The sequence below is a fragment of the Microcaecilia unicolor genome, chromosome 5 (assembly GCF_901765095.1).
Source record: "Microcaecilia unicolor chromosome 5, aMicUni1.1, whole genome shotgun sequence".
NCBI lineage: Eukaryota > Metazoa > Chordata > Amphibia > Gymnophiona > Siphonopidae > Microcaecilia > Microcaecilia unicolor.
Window position 1 is genome coordinate 359630872 of NC_044035.1, and position 20701 is coordinate 359651572.

The 20701-nt window shown below is 44.1% G+C and overlaps 1 protein-coding gene across 1 annotated transcript in view; it reads left to right on the plus strand.

Annotated features, from left to right (window-relative positions):
• The window catches only part of TANGO6 (transport and golgi organization 6 homolog), a 178950-nt gene that overhangs the window by 16206 nt on the left and 142043 nt on the right, over nucleotides 1–20701 (plus strand). The window contains exons 3-8 of the mRNA XM_030204644.1: nucleotides 3317–3433; nucleotides 7461–7611; nucleotides 7724–7845; nucleotides 8367–8529; nucleotides 8746–8828; nucleotides 20154–20266. Of these exons, the coding sequence (XP_030060504.1) occupies nucleotides 3317–3433; nucleotides 7461–7611; nucleotides 7724–7845; nucleotides 8367–8529; nucleotides 8746–8828; nucleotides 20154–20266 (749 nt within the window). The remainder of the gene's footprint in view (nucleotides 1–3316; nucleotides 3434–7460; nucleotides 7612–7723; nucleotides 7846–8366; nucleotides 8530–8745; nucleotides 8829–20153; nucleotides 20267–20701) is intronic.

A 20701-nucleotide genomic window follows, 5' to 3' on the forward strand; every position in this document is an offset into this window, starting at 1 on the left:
AGTAAATTCAAACTCTAAAATCTCCACCCCATAGAAAATGGAATGTGGAGTCCCCCAGGGCTCACCACTCTCACCAATACTATTCAACTTCATGATGGTCCCACTAGCCAGATCTCCAGCCGAACAACGCCTCAACCCTTTCATTTACACCAACGACGTATCAGTCTTTATCCCCTTCAAGAACGATCTATCTGAAATCACATCCAGAATCATGATACAGCATAAATTTCATGGAATCCTGGACATCTGTCTTCAAGATGAAACTGAATAGAGAAAAACAATGCTTGATACTCATATCACCTCGCAATACCAAACACTTTGAAACCATCAAACACATGGGATCTTCCCTCCCAATAGCAAACAATCTGAAAATCTAGGAATCACCATAGATCGCGATCTGTCCCTTGACGACCAGGCAGCAAGCACTACATAGAAGATGTTCCACACAATGTGGAAACTCAAACGCATAAAACAATACTTCCCAAGAGACGTATTCTACACCCTTGTCCAAACCATGGTTCTTGGTCATGCCGACTACTGCAATGGAATCTATGCAGAATGTAAGGAACAAATCTTAAAGGAACTACACACTGCAAAACACAGCAGCAAGACTCATATTCGGAAAAAACAATTCAAAAGTGCTAGACCTCAACTCCAAAACACTGTCTTCCTATCAAATATCTTTCAAGATCTGTTCCTTGGCATTAATCTTTGGCCTCTCGCCAGGCTACATCACCGGCCTAATAGACTTACCATAGTAACATAGTAGATGACGGCAGAAAAAGACCTGCATGGTCTATCCAGTCTGCTCAACAAGATAAACTCATATGTGCTACTTTTTGTCTATACCCTACTTTGATTTGTACCTGTCCTCTTCAGGGCACAGACCGTATAAGTCTGGCCAGCACTATCCCCGCCTCCCAACCACCAGCCCCGCCTCCCAACCACCGGCTCTGGCACAGACCGTATAAGTCTGCTCAGCATTATCCCCGCCTCCCAACCACTAGCCCTGCCTCCCACCACAGGCTCTGCCACCTAAACTCGGCTAAGCTCCCAAGGATACATTCCTTCTGAACAGGATTCCTTTATGTTTATCCCACGCATGTTTGAATTCCGTTACCGTTTTCATCTCCACCACCTCCCGCGGGAGGGCATTCCAAGTATCCACCACTCTCTCCGTGAAAAAGTACTTCCTGACATTTTTCCTGAGTCTGCCCCCCTTCAATCTCATTTCATGTCCTCTCGTTCTACCGCCTTCGCAATGCAGAAAAAAAACTCAAGATCCTACCTTACCCTCCACTTCCCTAGTTGCCAAGGTCTAAAATACAAATCTACACATACAACCGGCTTCTCATACATCTGCACCAAACTCTGGAACACGCTACTGAAAGACCTTAAATTCATGAACAATTACCTAACATTCCGAAAGCAGCAGAAAACCCACATATGTAAAAATGTTTTTTTTCCGAGGACCCCACATAGCCAAATGAATCACCGGTAAATACTTCACAACCCTGACAATGGACAGAACTGAACTGGCTTTGCGTCACCCCAAACGGTTCTATAACACGTTCACCTGTTTGCGCAAAGATGTCTGTAACCCACATTGTGGCCTTACCACTTTAAGATAACTGTAATTCACCTGAATTTATATAAACCGTAATCTACCTACTTTTAGATAACCGTAAGCCACATTGAACCTACTAATAGGTTGGTAATGTGGAGTACAAATGCAGAACATAAATAAATTGTACCCGTACGGTCAGAGCGCTGTACTAAATATTTTGTAAACAACTGTAGCCTGCAGAGTTACTTATGGATAAATTTTGCATCTTTAACACCTGGGTTAGCCACTGATTTGCCTCATAGTGACACAGGAGCCCTGAAGTTCATTGCGGTTTCACTATTAGTGAGTTACCTTCCTCCAGGTTCCTGCCAGTGAATATCTAATGGTTTTAAGTTTTCTATGTGGATGAATCTTATGTGTTTTCTGATTTTTTTTTTTTTGACACATTTGTAATCTTTTTGGCATGCCCTGAATTTCTGCAAGCTTGTGTATTGGCTCTCAGGCTTTCTTCTGTTGCCTTTGCTTTATAAAATATGTCTGTAAGATTCTTGAGCAACAAAAGAAAGGAGTGAGGCGGATCCAAAGAGCATATCAAAATATAGATGTCTTTATGACTTTTACAGTAAAGATGTCTGTATTTTGATATCCTCTTTGGATCCGCCTCCTTTCTTTTGTTTCTCACATTTGCATGAGTCTTTTTCCTCTTTTTTTTTCTTTCCTTTAAGATTCTTGAGAAATGTTATTCTGATATCGGTAATAAAATCTGTATAATTACTTTGAAGTGCAAGGTTATTTCTCAATTGATAGCTTTCTGTCAGGTGCTTAAGGTGACCTGTAGATGGCGATAACACACAAGCTATTGCTGAGGGGGACGGGGGAGTTACAGAAGCGCTTGTGAGAGCTTCTCCGGCCTGGATGGACTCAGTGATGGAAAGCCAAATCCATGATCGTCTTCTCCTCATATGTCTAAAGTATGAATGGGGCACAACCACCAAAAGGGTGGATCTAAGCAGAGCAGAGAGCTTTTTAAAATAATGCATGACTGTGATAAAATAGATTTGGGCCAAATAAACTAAGAAAGCATGAAGTGAGCTCAGAAATGATGTGGTCAGCGTTCGTGTGTACTTTAAATGACCTTGTTCTATTGGTATTGGAGGAATAAGCTTCATCAACTTATGTTATGGGAATCAAGGGGGGCGAGAGTCTCGCAGAAAAGACAGGGGAGGTTTCTGGCCATATGGAAACAATACCTAAATAATATGTCTCCAAGAGCACGTGGTCAAGTCCTGAACTTGTTGCCATGGGGCAATACAGGGAGAATGGAATCGTAAGGAGTGGGGTATGCATGCAGGATTGGGGAGGGTGGGTGAGTACATGATGGGGAGGGAGTCGGGGGAGGAAGATATGGATTCATAATAGGTTATGGTTAGTGAACCTAGATAAGGGGGTTGAAAGGGGGGTTGGGTGGGGGAGGAAAGTAACGTTAAAACATTGATGGTGTATTTACTACATTGGCAGAATTTAGAATGTTTGTTGGCCGCAAGTTGTGTTTTGGATCTAGGGCAAGGGGATGGGAGGGGGAGTTGGGATGGGGGAGCAAATGTTAAAAAGCTTTGATGGTGTACTCAGCATTTTGCTATTACCCAGTTTGTTCTGTTTTTCACTGGGTGTATATTGAGATTGTGGACTGTTAACCTTTTGGAACCATCAATAAAAATTGTTAAAACATAAATGATTTTTTCTTTTCAGGTGCTGACAGAAGGGGAGAGAGCTCAGTGCAGGCAAGCTTTGCACAGTCTCTTGGATCAAGTTTACCAGCCAATAGTGATCAGGGAGCTGCTGGTACTGCAAGGTGGAAGCAAACAGGTGTGTGATCCACCAGCATGGGTTGAGGGCAAGAATGGGCAGAAAGCGGGAAAGAGGAAACAAAAAAGAGCAGAATTTTGCAGGCGCCGGGTCTGATTTGAGAAGGGACTGGGGTGACAGCCCTCTGCCCATTCAGTATCTTTTAAATATTGTGCATTCATTATTTAGACAGTTTTGATTAGATCTCTTGTAACTCCTCCAGACCTTGGAGGTTGGTTGGCAACTGGAAATGTGATGAGCTTTAAGAACGGGTTTCAAGTTTATAAAAAATGTGATATACTGCCCTTGAGTAAGAAACGTTCAGAACGATTTACATTTTAAAATTAATAAGAAGTAATGAAAGAGAAGGGAGAGAAAGAACTCCATTCAGTGTAGGATAGCGAGAGGGAGACAGGAAGTAGGGTGATAAGAGGATTATAATGCCAAGGTAGGCAGGGCTCCTCAGACAGGACCCAGGTAACTGCTGTGGTGGCAAAGCAACTAGCAGTTTGTTTTGTAGGGCATCTCAGAAGAGGAACATTTTAAGAGAAGAGCAACTTATTCATTGTCGTTGAGAAGCAAGAGCATTCCAAAGAGATGGACTAAATGCTTTAGGATGGGTAGAATCAATATGTAATTGTTGGAGCGATGGAATATGTAATATGTAAGCTCAGAAGCTTAGCTGAAATTGGGTGGCGGAGCAGTTGGGGGGGAAGAGGGGGTGGTGGTTGGGAGGCGAGGATAGTGGAGGGCAGACTTATACGGTCTGTACCAGAGCCGGTGATGGGAGGCGGGACTGGTGGTTGGGAGGCGGGAAATACTGCTGGGCAGACTTATACGGTCTGTGCCCTGAAAAAGACAGGTACAAATTCAAGATATGAGTTTATCTTGGGCAGACTAGATGGACCATGCAGGTCTTTTTCTGCCGTCATCTACTATGTTACTATGTTAGATTTAATTGAGATGATCATATTGCTCTAGATGGGGTTTAGGGAATTAGGTAGTGAGAAAGATATAATGGTGTGCCGTGGTGTAAAGAGTTTTACTTGCAATCGATGAGCAACTGGAAGCCAGTGTTCACTTTGAATGAGAAGAGTGACATGATTAAATTTTGGTTTGTCCAGTTATTATTTTGTACTAGTTGTTGTAATCATCTTAATTCTACATGTTTGAGTCTGTAATAAAGGCTATTACAATAGTCTAAATTCATAATGACCAGGGAATGGATAAATACTCTTAAGTGCTTGTTTTGTAAAAAGATGGGGTGATAGTATCTGAAGATTTGAAGGCGATGAAACAGTGTGACAAGGCGGTGGCCCTAGCTAGGTTGTTACTACTACTACTTAACATTTCTAGATTAGGCTGTATAGAGAGAGGTGTGACCAGCAGAAGAAAGGGGGTGTTGATGCCCCTGTATAAGTCGTTGGTGAGGCCCCACCTGGAGTATTGTGTTCAGTTTTGGAGGCCGTATCTTGCGAAGGATGTAAAAAGAATTGAAGCGGTGCAAAGAAAAGCTACGAGAATGGTATGGGATTTGCGTTATAAGACCTATGAGGAGAGACTTGCGGACCTGAACATTTATACTCTGGAGGAAAGGAGAAACAGGGGTGATATGATACAGACGTTCAAATATTTGAAAGGTATTAATCTGCAAACTAACCTTTTCCGGAGATGCGAAGGCGGTAGAACGAGAGGACATGAATTGAGATTGAAGGGGGGCAGACTCAAGAAAAATGTCAGGAAGTATTTTTTCACGGAGAGAGTAGTGGATGCTTGGAATGCCCTCCCACGGGAGGTGGTGGAGAGGAAAACGGTAACAGAATTCAAACATGCGTGGGATAAACATAAAGGAATAATGCTCAGAAGGAATGGATCCTAAAGAGCTTAGACGAGATTGGGAGGCAAAGCCGGTGGCGGGAGATGGTGCTGGGCAGACTTATACAGTCTGTGCCAGAACCGGTGGTGGGAGGCGGGGCTAGTGGTTGGGAGGCGGGGATAGTGCTGGGCAGACTTATACGGTCTGTGCCCTGAAGAGGACAGGTACAAATCAAAGTAGGGTATACACAAAAAGTAGCACATATGAGTTTATCTTGTTGGGCAGACTGGATGGACCGCGCAGGTCTTTTTCTGCCGTCATCTACTATGTTACTATGTGTGTAGCTAAATGTGAAGCAGAGGGTTAGAGACAGAGTTTGAGAATTTATTGGTGGTGACGTAAGAGATTTTAAGATTCGGTAAATTTTTGCTGATCGGGAGACGTTAGTGACTTGAGTTGAATAATAATTTTTCTTTGCCAGATAAATAAGTGACTTAGAGCTAGAGATTTGTAATGCTTTTGAGCAGAGGATGAATTCATTTGCACCTGATTCTTTCTTGATGTCTTAATTGATGTTTTAAAAGAGAAAGATTTGAGGTGTCAGCTTCAGCGTCTAGGAAAATGCTTTAGAATGGGTAGAATCAATATGTAATTGCTGAATTTTCCTAGAAGCGGAAGCTGAAATGGGAATAATCGGAGCTAATTTATTGTCTGTAATTGAAAGTTCTTTGTTCCATAAGGAAACCTGATCTTGCAACGGTAATTTAGCAGAAGTTTCAGTGTTAAAAGAGAAATGTTGGCTGAATTTCTATTCTGTGAGATTACTGAGATTTTGAGTAGTTTTGGGAATGGAATCTGATGAGATTAATGTTTGTGGGGAAAGTAAGAGAAAAACTGATAAAAGAATGATCTGTCCATGGAAGAAATTGAGGAAGGTGAAGTTTGAAGAGTGGAAACGTATTGGGAGAAGCACTTTCCTCAGCTGTACTGCTCCCAGGCCGGGTGTAGGATAAATGCTCTGCCTTGCTGGCTGCAGTCTGTCAGTACAGAAGACGGTGTTTAGGGGAGGTGCACGTGAGAGCTCATTACCAGGAGAGGCAGTGACGAGGCTTCATCTCATGACTTACACCACAGCTCACTTTGTCATCCTGCTGTACTTACTATTTTTAAAACTATCCCCTTGCACCTTAGCCCTGCTAATGCAGTGACAGTCCAAGAGGCACAAATTGTTATACCCTCCAGAACCCAGCTAGCAGGGACCCCAAATCTGGCTTCTAGGTGGAATCCCTCCTTCCTGGTATTCTCAGCCCAGCTTTAATGCCTTGTGGTGACCATCAGTATATAAAGTCAATAAATCAAATCCTTGTCCCTGGAATCGAAGCTCACTCCTCTGGATTGTGTGCACTGGGCTGGTCCTGTCACCCAAAAGTTTCTCTGATCACCAAACCGGATGAGGGAGTGTGATTCTGGGAGTGTAAGGGTTGCCTTTTGTATCTAGGGCACTCCCTTCTTGCCTCTAAAAGTGTGTATGAGGGGGGGGGGGAGCTGAACAGAAGAGACTGAAAAAAGCAAGCCCTTCTGGCAAAGGAAAAACACTTTAGAGTTCAGTTTTTCTCTTTTATAATAATGCTAAAATTTATTAGAGTAAAATAATGGTTACAGTGAAAATTCTTTTATCCCAGTATTACAGAAAATTGAATTACTATTTATATCCGTCAAAATTTCAGTATAAGGGAAAAAAAAATCTCTCTCTGTTTTCCTTTGGAAGCTGTCAGAATACTGAAGCTTAATTTTGTCCAATCACTTAATGCCTTATATTTTCTCTCTTGCTTATCTGGTATTCTTCAACTCTGATCTCTAAGGTCACCTTCACATAATTCTGTTTCTTTGGTGGTTTTCTCAAATATTCATCATTTGCCCTTTGTAACCTCCTTCCCTCGAATACGTATCACTCATACTTGTCCTTCACTGAAAATGTCCCTGTGTTATGTTTAGAGCCTGTTTGAAGCAAACAAACAGACACTTGTTAAACTTTATGGCCCATTACTAGGGCTAAGCAAGCCTGTCTATGTTCTGAAAACCAAGACACAAGCTAGCTAATTGCCCCACTAGATCAAAAATAAGGGAATGTTATATATACAAAGCTGATTGAGGTACAAAACCAGACAGCTGTATACACTTTGTTTGACGATAGCAGTGGTGTTGATCAGTCTGCATGTTTCTCTCTCTTAGGGCTCGCAGCCTGACGCTGGTGAAGTCTCTCAGAACCTGGTGCACGTGCCGGCTTGGTTGAGGCGGCTCTGCGGACAGCTTCTATCTGAGAGACTTATGAGACCCAACGGTGTGCAAGCAGTGCTTCGAGGCATCCTAGAGGGAGCTGGAGGTGAGCTCTGAGGGCTTTCTGAGGCCAGTAAGGAAATGAGAGGGTTTAATCTTGTAAATCTGGGATTGCCAAAGCTGGCTGGTCTATTCACCCGCCTCGGTTTTCTTTCTAGCTGGGGATGCAGAAGCTGCTGCTGCAGATTTAAGGAGGTGCAGTGCTATCAGCAGGATACTGGCTTGTTGCCCTCAGCAGTCACTGTCCTTGGACAGTTACTACCAGCTTGTTTGTCCCCAGGTATGTATCTACCCCACGCCTAGACTCCAGCAGAGCTTCACCTACTCCCTGGCCATGACATTTGACATTCAGCCCTTACCTAGAATTGGTTTATTCATAGGAATAGGTACCAAACAGGAGAAATCACTCAAAATGAGACCAATTAGTCACAAAAAGGGAAGTATCAGTAATTTGAATGAAGTGACTTGAACTAATCTTGAGTTCCCTTGTTGTGCTGATGTGTGGAGGGTGGCCAGCCAGAACATTATCAGATGTAGAGAGTCAGGATTTTCATCCATGTTGCTTTGTGCTTGCGTGAATATAATGCTGTGGGGTGCATTTGATTTGCATACATGCTGCTGTGCCTTAGCTACAACCTGTGCTGGATCTGAATGTGTGCTGGTGTACCGGAGCTTCAACTTATGTGGATGTGGCCGTGTGCTTGTTGCGTGTGCATCCTCTGCTTGAATTATCCAGAGCTGACTTGAGGTTTAGCCTAACACTGAGCAGATGTGTCCTTAGCACGTTCCTCTCTCTGTCAGATTCTGGGATTACTTCACATTACGGATAAGGTGACAGCACGTCAGTTTCAGCGAGTTGCTTCTATGACAGTTCTTACCATGGCACGAGAGCAGCCTGAGCGGGCATCAAAGTATCTGCTCTGCCCAATGCTGGAGCCACTTCTGCGTTGCTTGGAAACCTCAGGTACGGAGCGCAGTCTGAGCCTGTGATGTGAATGTGCCTTTTGTCTGGGCGATGTGTAGACTGGGACTTTTTTGTTTTCTGTTATAAACGAAGACGACCAGGGCCCGTCACTGAATGTGTCTGGACCGGAGTCTCTCTATGCCACGTAAGAATATTAAATGCATGTGCCGTCTATCTTTGGAGCTCCCTGTGCTTATTGTATTTCTTCATCTGCAGGGAAAGCAGAGGACGGGTCCCAGCCAGGGAGAATTGTGGTGGAAGAGTCGGAGCTCTCCTGTTGTATAGAGGACATCCAGAAGGTAGGTTTTGTAGAAAACCAGTCTCATCATTTTCAGATGGTGCTTACTGATGAGAAAGGCTTTCCAAAATCTGGCTGTGAATCTAAATGAGGGGTGGGGGGGGGGGGGGTCACCAATTTTCAGCTGAGGCTACCTGTCTCTGGGCAACACAGTGACAACAGTCAGTGTCTGGGAGGCAGCAGCCCCCACCCCTGATAGCAGGAAGCCTATGCAGAAGGTGGGGGACATGAACGTTTATTAGTTCAGACCCAATGTACACTTTCATCATTGCCTCTACTGCTGCTTGCAGGTCATTTTCAGACCTGGAGCCAGCTATGAGACAAGAAGGAAGCTGAGTGAGGTAAGGGGAGGGGAAGGGTGGTACAAAGTATAGGTGCAAATGCTCAAAACTCTGGCACTTTTCCTAACAGCGTTGGAAAAATACCGCCAGATCAGTGCAGCAAAGGAACGCCCTAATGCTCAGTGCTAATGAGATGCAAATAGCGTTGAGTATTAGGGACTCCTTCAGGAGGACTGTGCCTGGTGCACGCGCTCCGGTGATGAAACAAATACAGAGTGATGTTGTTACAGAACATTAGAGAATCAAGAGAAGAAGGGTAATATATTGTTCATTGCAGGTTATGGCTTCGTTATTCCAGAGTACTGATAGAATTGAAAAATGAGCTTGCGGAATTATTGTTAGTAATATGTCATTTATCTTTAAAATCGAGCGTGGTACCGGAAGATTGGAGGGTGGCCAATGTAACGCCAATTTTTTAAAAGTTTCCGGAGGAGATCCGTGAAATTATAGACCGGTGAGCCTGATGTCGGTGGTGGGCAAAATGGTAGAGACTATTATTAAAAACAAAATTACAGAGCATATTCAAAAGTATGGATTAAGGAGACAAAGTCAACATGGATTTAGTGAAGGGAAATCTTGCCTCACCAATCTACTACATTTCTTTGAAGAAACATGTGGATAAAGGTGAGCCGGTTGATATTGTGTAGCTGGATTTTCAAACGGCATTTGACAAAGTACCTCATGAAAGACCCCAGAGGAAATTTGAGAGTCATGGGATAGGAGGTAGTGTCCTATTGTGGATTAAAAACTGGGTAAAAAAACCGAGAGTAGGGTTAAATGGTCAGTATTCTCAATGGAGAAGGGTAGCTAGTGGGGTTCCCCAGGGGTCTGTGCTGGGACCACTGCTTTTTAACATATTTATAAATGACCTAGAGATGGGAGTAACTAGTGAGTGATGACACAAAGTTATTCAAAGTTGTTAAATCGCAAGAGGATTGTGAAAAATTACAAGTGGACCTTACGAGACTGGGAGAGTGAGCGTCTAAATGGCAGATGACGTTTAATATGAGCAAGTGCAAAGTGATGCATGTGGAAAAGGGAAACCCGAATTATAACTACGTAATGCAAGGTCCCACGTTAGGAGTCACCAACCAAGAAAGGGATCTAGGTGTTGTCGTTGATGATACGTTGAAACCTTCTGCTCAGTGTGCTGCGGCGGCTAAGAAAGCAAATCGAATGTTAGGTATTATTAGGAAAGGAAAGGAAAACAAAAATGAGGACGTTATAATGCCTTTGTATCACTTCATGGTGCGACCGCACCTCGAATATTATGTTCAATTCTGGTCGCCGCATCTCAAAAAAGCTATAGTGGAATTAGAAAAGGTGCAGAGAAGGGCGATGAAAATGATAAAGGGGATGGGACGACTTCCCTATGAGGAAAGGCTAAAGCAGCTAGGGCTCTTCAGCTTGGAGAAAAGGCATCTGAGGGGAGGTATGATAGAGGTCTATAAAATAATGAGTGGAGTGGAACAGGTAGATGTGAAGCATCTGTTTACTCTTTCCAAAAATACTAGGACTAGGAGGCATGCAGTGAAGCTACAACGTTGTAAATTTAAAATGAATCGGAGAAAGTTTTTTTTTCACTCAGTGTGTAATTAAACTCTGGAATTTGTTGCCAGAAAATGTGGTAAAGGCGGTTAGCTTAGCAGAGTTTAAAAAAGGTTTAATGGCTTCCTAAAGGAAAAGTTCATAGACCATTATTAAATTGGACGGGGAAAATCCACTATTTCTGGGATAAGCAGCATAAAATGTTTTGTACTTTTTTGGGATCTTGCCAGGTATTGAAAATGGCAGAAACAAATCAAGGTCAGGTATACACATAAAGGTAGCACATATGGGTTTCAATTGTTGGGCAGACTAGATGGATCGTGCAGGTCTTTTTCTGCCGTCATCTACTATGTTACTATGTATTTGTGACCTGGATAGGCCACTGTTGGAAACAGGATGCTGGGCTTGATGGACCTTTGGTCTGTCCCAGTATGGTAACACTTATGTACTTGGATTCTGAATGGAATGTTGCTGCACTTTGGGGTTCTATATGGAATGTTGCTGCTCTTTGGGGTTCTATATGGAATGTTGCTACTCTTTTGGATTCTGAATGGAATCTTGCTACTCTTTGGGGTTCTATATGGAATGTTGCTACTCTTTGAGGTTCTACATGGAATGTTGCTACTATATAGGTTTCTGCCAGATACTCTTGACCTGGATTGGCCACTGTTGGAAACAGGATGCTGGGCTTGATGGACCTTTGGTCTGTCCCAGTATGGCAGTACTTATGGATCATTGGCATAGAGTTGTGGTATTGTGACCCAAGATTGCATCATGTATAACTGGCGAGGTGCAGTTGGTGGGGTGGTGATTTGCCAGGTTCCCTGTTCGTGATGCTAGTGTTCAATCATGAGGGACCGTAGCCTGCACAGAGTGGGGTAAACTCTTGGCCCCTCAGCACTGGGGTGATGGTTGATAGATATCCCAAGACCCCCAGGACTCTACAGGCAATTCACTTCCTCGTGAAACCTTGTTTATTTATTTGTTTGTTTATATAAGCTTTTGTATACCACCTACTGAAAATAATTGAAGTAGCTGACAAGTGAAATCACCGTTCAAAACCTTCCTTTTCCCACACTTTTACATTTCCTGGTTATTCTTGACTTAACCCTGTATTACTATCAAATAAACACTACACAAATACCCTGTACTTATGTCAGTATAGCCACTATTCTGACATGGGTAAAGCCAAGATCTTAGTGTCTTTCTTCTATGTTTGTGCAGCGCTGCGTATGCCTTGTAGCGCTATAGAAATGCTAAATAGTAGTAGTAGTAGTCTCTTGTAATCAGAGGTGATATTGTGATGTCATAATGCCTCAGGCCACCAATAAGAGCCAACCTCATCAGTGATGTCACAATGGCTTGATTGTCCTATACTTGGCTCACTTTTATTACATAGCTCTTTGAGCAGGGACTGTCTTTCTTCTATGTTTGTGCAGCGCTGCGTACGCCTTGTATCGCTATAGAAATGCTAAATAGTAGTAGTAGTAGTCTCTTGTAACCAGAGCTAATATTGTGATGTCATAATGCCTCAGGCCACCAATAAGAGCCAACCTCATCAGTGATGTCACAATGGCTTGATTGTCCTATACTTGGCTCACTTTTATTACATAGCTCTTTGAGCAGGGACTGTCTTTCTTCTATGTTTGTGCAGCGCTGCGTACGCCTTGTAGCGCTATAGAAATGCTAAATAGTAGTAGTAGTAGTCTCTTGTAACCAGAGCTAATATTGTGATGTCATAATGCCTCAGGCCACCAATAAGAGCCAACCTCATCAGTGATGTCACAATGGCTTGATTGTCCTATACTTGGCTCACTTTTATTACATAGCTCTTTGAGCAGGGACTGTCTTTCTTCTATGTTTGTGCAGCGCTGCGTATGCCTTGTAGCGCTATAGAAGTGATAAATAGTAGTAGTAGTCTCTTGTAATCAGAGGTGATATTGTGATGTCATAATGCCTCAGGCCACCAATAAGAGCCAACCTCATCAGTGATGTCACAATGGCTTGATTGTCCTATACTTGGCTCACTTTTATTACATAGCTCTTTGAGCAGGGACTGTCTTTCTTCTATGTTTGTGCAGCGCTGCGTATGCCTTGTAGCGCTATAGAAGTGATAAATAGTAGTAGTAGTAGTCTCTTGTAATCAGAGGTGATATTGTGATGTCATAATGCCTCAGGCCACCAATAAAAGCCAACCTCATCAGTGATGTCACAATGGCTTGATTGTCCTATACTTGGCTCACTTTTATTACATAGCTCTTTGAGCAGGGACTGTCTTTCTTCTATGTTTGTGCAGCGCTGCGTACGCCTTGTAGCGCTATAGAAATGCTAAATAGTAGTAGTAGTAGTCTCTTGTAACCAGAGCTAATATTGTGATGTCATAATGCCTCATGCCACCAATAAGAGCCAACCTCATCAGTGATGTCACAATGGCTTGATTGTCCTATACTTGGCTCACTTTTATTACATAGCTCTTTGAGCAGGGACTGTCTTTCTTCTATGTTTGTGCAGCGCTGCGTATGCCTTGTAGCGCTATAGAAGTGATAAATAGTAGTAGTAGTCTCTTGTAATCAGAGGTGATATTGTGATGTCATAATGCCTCAGGCCACCAATAAGAGCCAACCTCATCAGTGATGTCACAATGGCTTGATTGTCCTATACTTGGCTCACTTTTATTACATAGCTCTTTGAGCAGGGATTGTCTTTCTTCTATGTTTGTGCAGCGCTGCGTACGCTTTGTAGCGCTATAGAAATGCTAAATAGTAGTAGTAGTAAACTGGACGGACCATGCAGGTCTTTTTCTGCCATCATTGACTTTGTTGCTATGTATATCTATATACTAGAACAGTGGTATTCATTCCAGTCCTTGAGGGCTGCGAACAGGCCATGTTTTCAGGATATCTCTAACGAATATATATGCCTGTGAAAGATTTGCACACAGTAGCATGCATCACTCTCATGCATATTCATTAGGGGTAGCCTGAAAATCTTGCCATTCGATGAACTAGAGTGATTTACCAGTGCCCTAGAGGAAAGGAGGGACAGGAAAAATGTGATACAGATGTTGAAACACTTGAAAGGTATTAATATACAGACAAATCTTTTTCAAAGAGTAGGAAGCTGTAGAATTAGAGGACATGAAATGAAGCTACAAGGAGGTAACCATCAGAAACTAGGTTTTCACGGGAAGAGTGGTGGATGCCTGGAACTCCCTCCTGATGGAGGTCATGGGGACAAAAATTGTGTCAGAATTCATGTCGGTGCCTGCGGATGAAGGGGGGAGGGGGATCTATGTGAGGCATGGGGGGTCTGATGGTAAAGTTGGTATTTACATAAGTACATAAGTTTTGCCATACTGGGAAAGACCAAAGGTCCATTGAGCCCAGCATCCTGTTTCCAACAGATCAGAAATACCTGGCAAGATCCCAAAAAAGTACAAAACATTTTATACTGCTTATCCCAGAAATAGTGGATTTTCCCCAAGTCCATTTAATAACGATCTATGGACTTTTCCTTTAGGAAGCTGTCCAAACCTTTTTAAAACTCTGCTAAGCTAACCGCCTTTACCACATTCTCTGGCTACGAATTCCAGAGTTTAATTACACGTTGAGTGAAGAAACATTTTCTCCGATTCATTTTAAATTTACTACATTGTAGCTTTATCGCATGCCCCCTAGTCCTAGTATTTTTGGAAAGCGTGCACAGACGCTTCACATCTACCCGTTCAACTCCACTCATTAGTGGGGAGGATATATTTTATAAAATCGATGATTGCGCGGGATTTTTCTGTTAGCATTCCGTTATTCACCTGTGACATCCTGAAGCCACAAGTAATGTTTCTGTCATGACTTCTATATTTTCAGACTGTGTATTGCAACTTTGTTTTGGAACTGTTGGTATTGTTGACAAGATTTTCAATAAGAAAAATAAAACTGTGACAATTCAGAAAGGTGAGGGGATAAACACGGAGGATTCCTCTATAGAAAGAAGATGGAATCGAAGCAATACTTAAATGACTTTCACATTTCAAAAAAAGCAGAGAGAGGTGTTGCCTGCATGGAGTGACTGGTGCAACTGTAGCCACCTTACTGAGCAATCTTCCCCTGCTGCCAAACAAGTTAGTTTAATTAACTGAGGAAATGAGGGCCCAAGCAGAAAACATCAGCCTTAGGAGGAAGTAGAGAAAGCCTCGAAGCAGGAATCCTGCCTGTAACTCTCATGGGCTGCTGAATTTGCAGGGAGTGATAGGGAGCAGCAGTGATTGTGTCTCACCTCAGGGGCGTAGCCAGACAGCAGATTTTGGGTGGACACAAGTGTTCTCCCACCCTCCCCCACCAACTTAAAAAAAATATCTCAGCTGGCAGGAAAACACTGCTCCCTACCTTGGCAGCCTGCAGCAGGCATGCGCTGAAAACTGAGCATGCGCGTTTGCCAGTATTGGCAGCTTAGGAAGCTCAGACTTCTGAAGTGGAGAGCAACGTTTTCAGCACCATCAGGAGGAGCTTGGGATCCCCACCAGCTACCACTAAATGTGTGCTGCTGTTGGGTGGGCCTGAGCCAGGCCCACCTGTGGCTACGCCACTGCACCTGCTTCTAGAACCTTCTTCCTCACAGTGAACACAACCCCTGAAACTCTCACCCAGACCAAGCTCTTTTTAAGTGAAATATGATCACACAAACAGAAGCTAAGTGCTTGGAAGCTGATTTCTGGGCTCTGGCCCCCTCCAGGCTAAACTCTGCTGTTTTTCCATGTGCTCTGCTCTTCTTAAACCTTTTGCCATCTGCCATTTGAGGTTTTGTGCTTTGTCTCTGTGTGCAATCTTCACCCACCTTCCCTGGGCCTCTCCGTAATGAGCTTAGTCAAGATCGGGTGGCAGAGCCGGTGGTGGGAGGCGGGGCTGGTGGTTGGGAGGCGGGGATAGTGCTGGGCAGACTTATACGGTCTGTGCCCTGAAGAGCACAGGTACAAATCAAAGTAGGGTATACACAAAAAGTAGCACATATGAGTTATCTTGTTGGGCAGACTGGATGGACCGTGCAGGTCTTTTTCTGCCGTCATCTACTATGTTACTATGAAATGTTTATTCTTCACCTCTTTGGTATACTGGAAAAGGTTTGAACAGTAAAATCTCAAATAATCCATTCTGATGCAAAAATAGTAAAATACAGTTTGACGTGAGAAGATGCAGACAATCACGTCTGCAGCGGGAGACTTGCAAAAAGTCCACTATCCTTTAAATACACTCAGGTGCAGCCAGGCTTAGCATCTGTTTTAGCAAAATTTACCTACAGGGTGCAAATGAGTTCTTGGTTCATTTTCATGCCTTAGCTACCAAAGTCTGTGAGAAATTTTTCACACATTACCAAAGACTGGAACTTTGTTAATTTCCAGCTGTTGCAAGGCCTGAGAATTTTGTTTTAAAAATAACCTATTTTAAATGTCAGCAGCAGCCTTTGGGAGAGGGAGGGAGATATTAAGGCCCTGGTGGTCCAGTGCCTCCCCCTCTTAGCCCCTTTCCAGGACTAAAAATATGGTGGACCTTGTCCAAGTGCTACCTCCTTCAAATGAACTCCCTTAAGGCCCCACTTACCTTGTAGGGGCAGGGGAATGCAAACTTGGCCCTGCTCTGGAACTCTTCCTTGAATGGAAAACCGACTCCCTAGTGATATGTTCCAACTGCCAGAGGTCAGCTGCTGCAGTTTTGGAAAGCGGAGGCACGTGATCATCACTCCTGCTGTATACAAGGGAGCCCTGGGAGGGGGGAATGGGAGGAGATCACTAGTAACATAGTAGATGATGGCAGATAAAGACCCGTATGTTCCATCCGATCTGCCCAACAAGATGAACTCCTAGAATAAGGTATGATGTGATATTACATATGCATACTTGACCTCGATTTGTTCTTGCCATTTTCAGGGTACAGACTGTAGAAGTCTGCCCGGCACTGGCCTTGTTCTCCAGCTAAATCTGTCCAACCGTGATCAGGACACAGACCGTAGAAGTCTGCTCCGGACTGGCTTTACTTCTTAATTACTGGTGTTGCCATCTAATCACCGCCAAGCTTGTTTGGTTCTGTGCTTTCAGTACAGGATTCCTTTGTGTTTATCCCATACGTTTTTGAATTCCATTACCGTTTTCATCTCCAGCACCTCCTGCGGGAGGGGCATTCCAAGTATCCGCCACTCTCTCTGTGAAAAAGTACTTCCTGAGTTGGTCCCCTGCAATCTAAATTCATGTCCTCTAGTTCTACCACCTTCCCGTCTCTGGGAAAGATTTGTTTGTAGATTAATACCTTTCACATATTCGAATGTCTGTATCATATCACTCCTGTATCTCCTTTCCTCCAGTGTATACATCTTCTGGTCATCGAGTCTCTCCTCGTACGTCATGTGGCACAAACCCCATACCAGTTTCATCACTTTTCTCTGACCCGCATCAACACCTCCTTTCTTCTCCCTCTCTATGCAGCCTAGCATCCTTCTGGTTGTGGCCACCACCTTGTCGCATTGTTTTGTCACCTTGAGATCCTCAGACACATCACCCAAAGGTCCCTCTCCTGAGCTGTATTTATCAATCTCTCTCCTCCTATTTGGTATATGTCTTTTGGATTTGTGCACCCCAAGTGCATCACTCTGCACTTTGTATTAAATTTTAACTGCTAGGTCTTGACCATTCTTCTAATGGTTGGATATCTCTTCTCATGGTTTTTACTCTACTGGATATCTGTGTGTCATCCGCAAAGAGGCTAACATTTCCTTCTAACCCTTCAACAATGTCTCTCACAAATATATTAAACGAAAATGGCCCTAGTATGGACCCCTGAGGCAGTCCACTACTCACCTTCATTTCCTCCGAGTGAGTTCCATTTACCACCACCCTCTTTCGTCTGTCGGACAACCAGTTTCTAATCCCAGTTCATCATGTTCACCCAAGTTTATCCCTCTCAGAGGTTCCCCAAGGGGGTGACAGACTTTTCCTCAGCACCGGATGTGCAAAAGCTTCCCACACTTTTTTAGATCATCATTTCAGTATGTTTGTAGATAAAACAATTTACTGTAGTGAGGAGGGGGTCCTGGAGCAGATGGGAGTAATGAAGGGTCTCTCTATACATCCTTTCTCCTTCCCTATGTGTGAGGAATGCACTGACTGTATTCTGATGCAGTCTGTGGGGGGGGGGGGGGGGGGGGGGGGAAGCATTGAAGGTGGACATGTTTCCTTAGCCAGAGGTCAGTGCTATGCGGGGAACACAGAATGGCCACAGCTTGGAGCGACTTCCTGTGGCGCAGGGCCTGGTCGCTCTATTCTGGGTTTATTGTGGAAGCAATAATGTGACTATCCAAAACTGAGGAAAGCCTTTGATACATACTACTACTACTACTTAACATTTCTAGAGCGCTACTAGGGTTACGCAGCGCTGTACAATTTAACAAAGAGAGACAGTCCCTGCTCAAAGAGCTTACAATCTAATAGACAAGTGAACGGTCGGTCCGATAGGGGCAGTCAAATTGGGGCAGTCTGGATTCACTGAACGGTAAGGGTTAGGTGCCGAACGCAGCATTGAAGAGGTGGGCTTTAAGCAAAGGCTTGAAGACGGGCAGGGAGGGGGCTTGGCGTAAGGGTTCAGGAAGGTTGTTCCAAGCATAGGGTGAGGCGAGGCAGAATGAGCGGAGCCTGGACTTGGCGGTGGTGGAGAAGGGTACTGAGAGGAGGGATTTATCCTGTGAACGGAGGTTATGGGCGGGAACGTAAGGGGAGATGAGGGTAGAAAGATAGTGAGGGGCAGCAGACTGAGTGCATTTGTAGGTAAGAAGGAGAAGCTTGAATTGAATGCGGTATCTGATCGGAAGCCAGTTAAGTGACCTGAGGAGAGGGGTGATATGAGTATATCGGTTCTGGCGGAATATAAGACGTGCAGCAGAGTTCTGAACAGATTGAAGGGGGGGTAGATGGCTAAGTGGGAGGCCGGTGAGGAGTAAGTTGCAGTAGTCCAGGCGAGAGGTAATGAGAGCGTGGACGAGAGTTCGGGTGGTGTGTTCAGAGAGGAAAGGGCGAATTTTGCTGATGTTAAAGAGGAAGAAGCGACAGGTCTTGGCTATCTGCTGGATATGCGCAGAGAAGGAGAGAGAGGAGTCAAAGATGACTCTGAGGTTGCGGGCAGATGAGACGGGGAGGATGAGGGTGTTATCAACTGAGATAGAAAGTGGAGGAAGAGGAGAAGTGGGTTTTGGTGGAAAGACGATATGCTCGGTCTTGGACATGTTCAGTTTCAGGTGGCGGTTGGACATCCAGGCAGCAATGTCGGATAAGCAGGCCGATACCTTTGCCTGGGTCTCCGCGGTGATGTCTGGTGTGGAGAGATACAGTTGGGTGTCATCAGCATAGAGATGATACTGGAAACCATGAGATGAGATCAGGGAGCCCAGGGAAGAGGTGTAGATTGAGAAGAGAAGGGGTCCAAGGACCGATCCCTGGGGAACACCAACAGATAAGGGGATGGGGGTGGAGGAAGATCCATGAGAGTGAACTTTGAAGGTGCGGTGTGAGAGATAGGAGGAGAACCAGGAGAGGACAGAGCCCTGGAACCCAAATGAGGACAGATACATAGAAAATTGGTGACCATGTTGCCTGGAAAAAAAATGATAAAGTGGGTGAGGAATCAGGTGAACAATAGCACTCAGTGGGAGTCAGTGGTGTCCACTGTGGTGAAGAGATCAGTGATAAGTCCCTTCCTCTTCAGTGCCTATTTTTAAATTTAATTTTACGTATTTACTGCCTTTTCCACAAAACAGATATTCAAAGCAATTTACAATATCGTAAAATTATTATTATTAGCATTTGTATAGCGCTACCAGACGCACGCAGCGCTGAACACCTGATACAAAGAGACAGTCCCTGCTCAAAAGAGCTTACAATCTAAATAATACAGACAGACAAGACAGTTATGGGTGAGGGAAGTAATGGGTGAGAAGGAAGGAAGGGACAAGGGGAGGGCAATTGAGTACTGGCTAGGAGCTAAAAAGCAGCAGTGAAAAGGTGGGTTTTCAGCATAGATTTGAAAACAGGTAGAGATGGAGCTAGACATATAGGTCCAGGAAGTCTATTCCAGGCATAAGGTGCCACGAGAGAAAAGGAGCGAAGCCTGGAGTTAGCAGTGGAGGAGAAGGGCGACTACAAGAGAGATATACATGTTAACGTGCTCTCCACTCTCGCTGATGAATAAAACAGGCTGTATACCAATCATCTGTACATTAATTACAGCAAAACAAATACCAAACCAAAACTCTCAAGAACCCCCAGCCAACACTCCAGGAGGCACTAGCAGTCCCTGAACAGGAAAGAGATCCTGAGGGCCTCATTTCTGAGTCAGTGTGATGAAACTAGGTGATTTTGTGGGTGGTGCTGTGACATCCTTGTTTTCTCTCCTCGCTCTCTCTAGGTTTATGTGGTTGGGAATGAGCTCCTTCCAGTGTTGCAGGAATCCTTGAAGACTGTTCTTGGTGCCATTTTCAGTCTCTGTTGTTTCACCAGACAGAATGTCTCTTATTTGCGGTAAGAGGGTTTGAGAGGTGGAGTGAGTGTAGCAGAAGAGATTGAGGTAGAATAATGATAATATCATCTTGGCTCTCTCTCTAAATATCAAGTCTTCCCTCTGAATATTCTAGGGTCTTGGGAAGGACTTGACATTCAGAGCGTTAAGCCCAGCCCTGTGTGAAGCCACGATAATAATAGTAATATCTGTATAATATGTTACCTTCAGCCAATGATGTAAAAAGCTATCAGATCACTTTGGCACTTCATCTGGGGTGATATTCTGCCTCCAGACCCAGTGAAGTTTGGTTTATAGGCATAGTCTACTCTCTTTCAGAGCTCTCTGTTTGCCAGCAACTATGAGCTGTGTGAAGAGAGCTACACTGAGGCCTCTGCTGCTGAGATAAGTACATTATTGCCACACTGGGACAGACCAAAGGTCCATCAAGCCCAGCA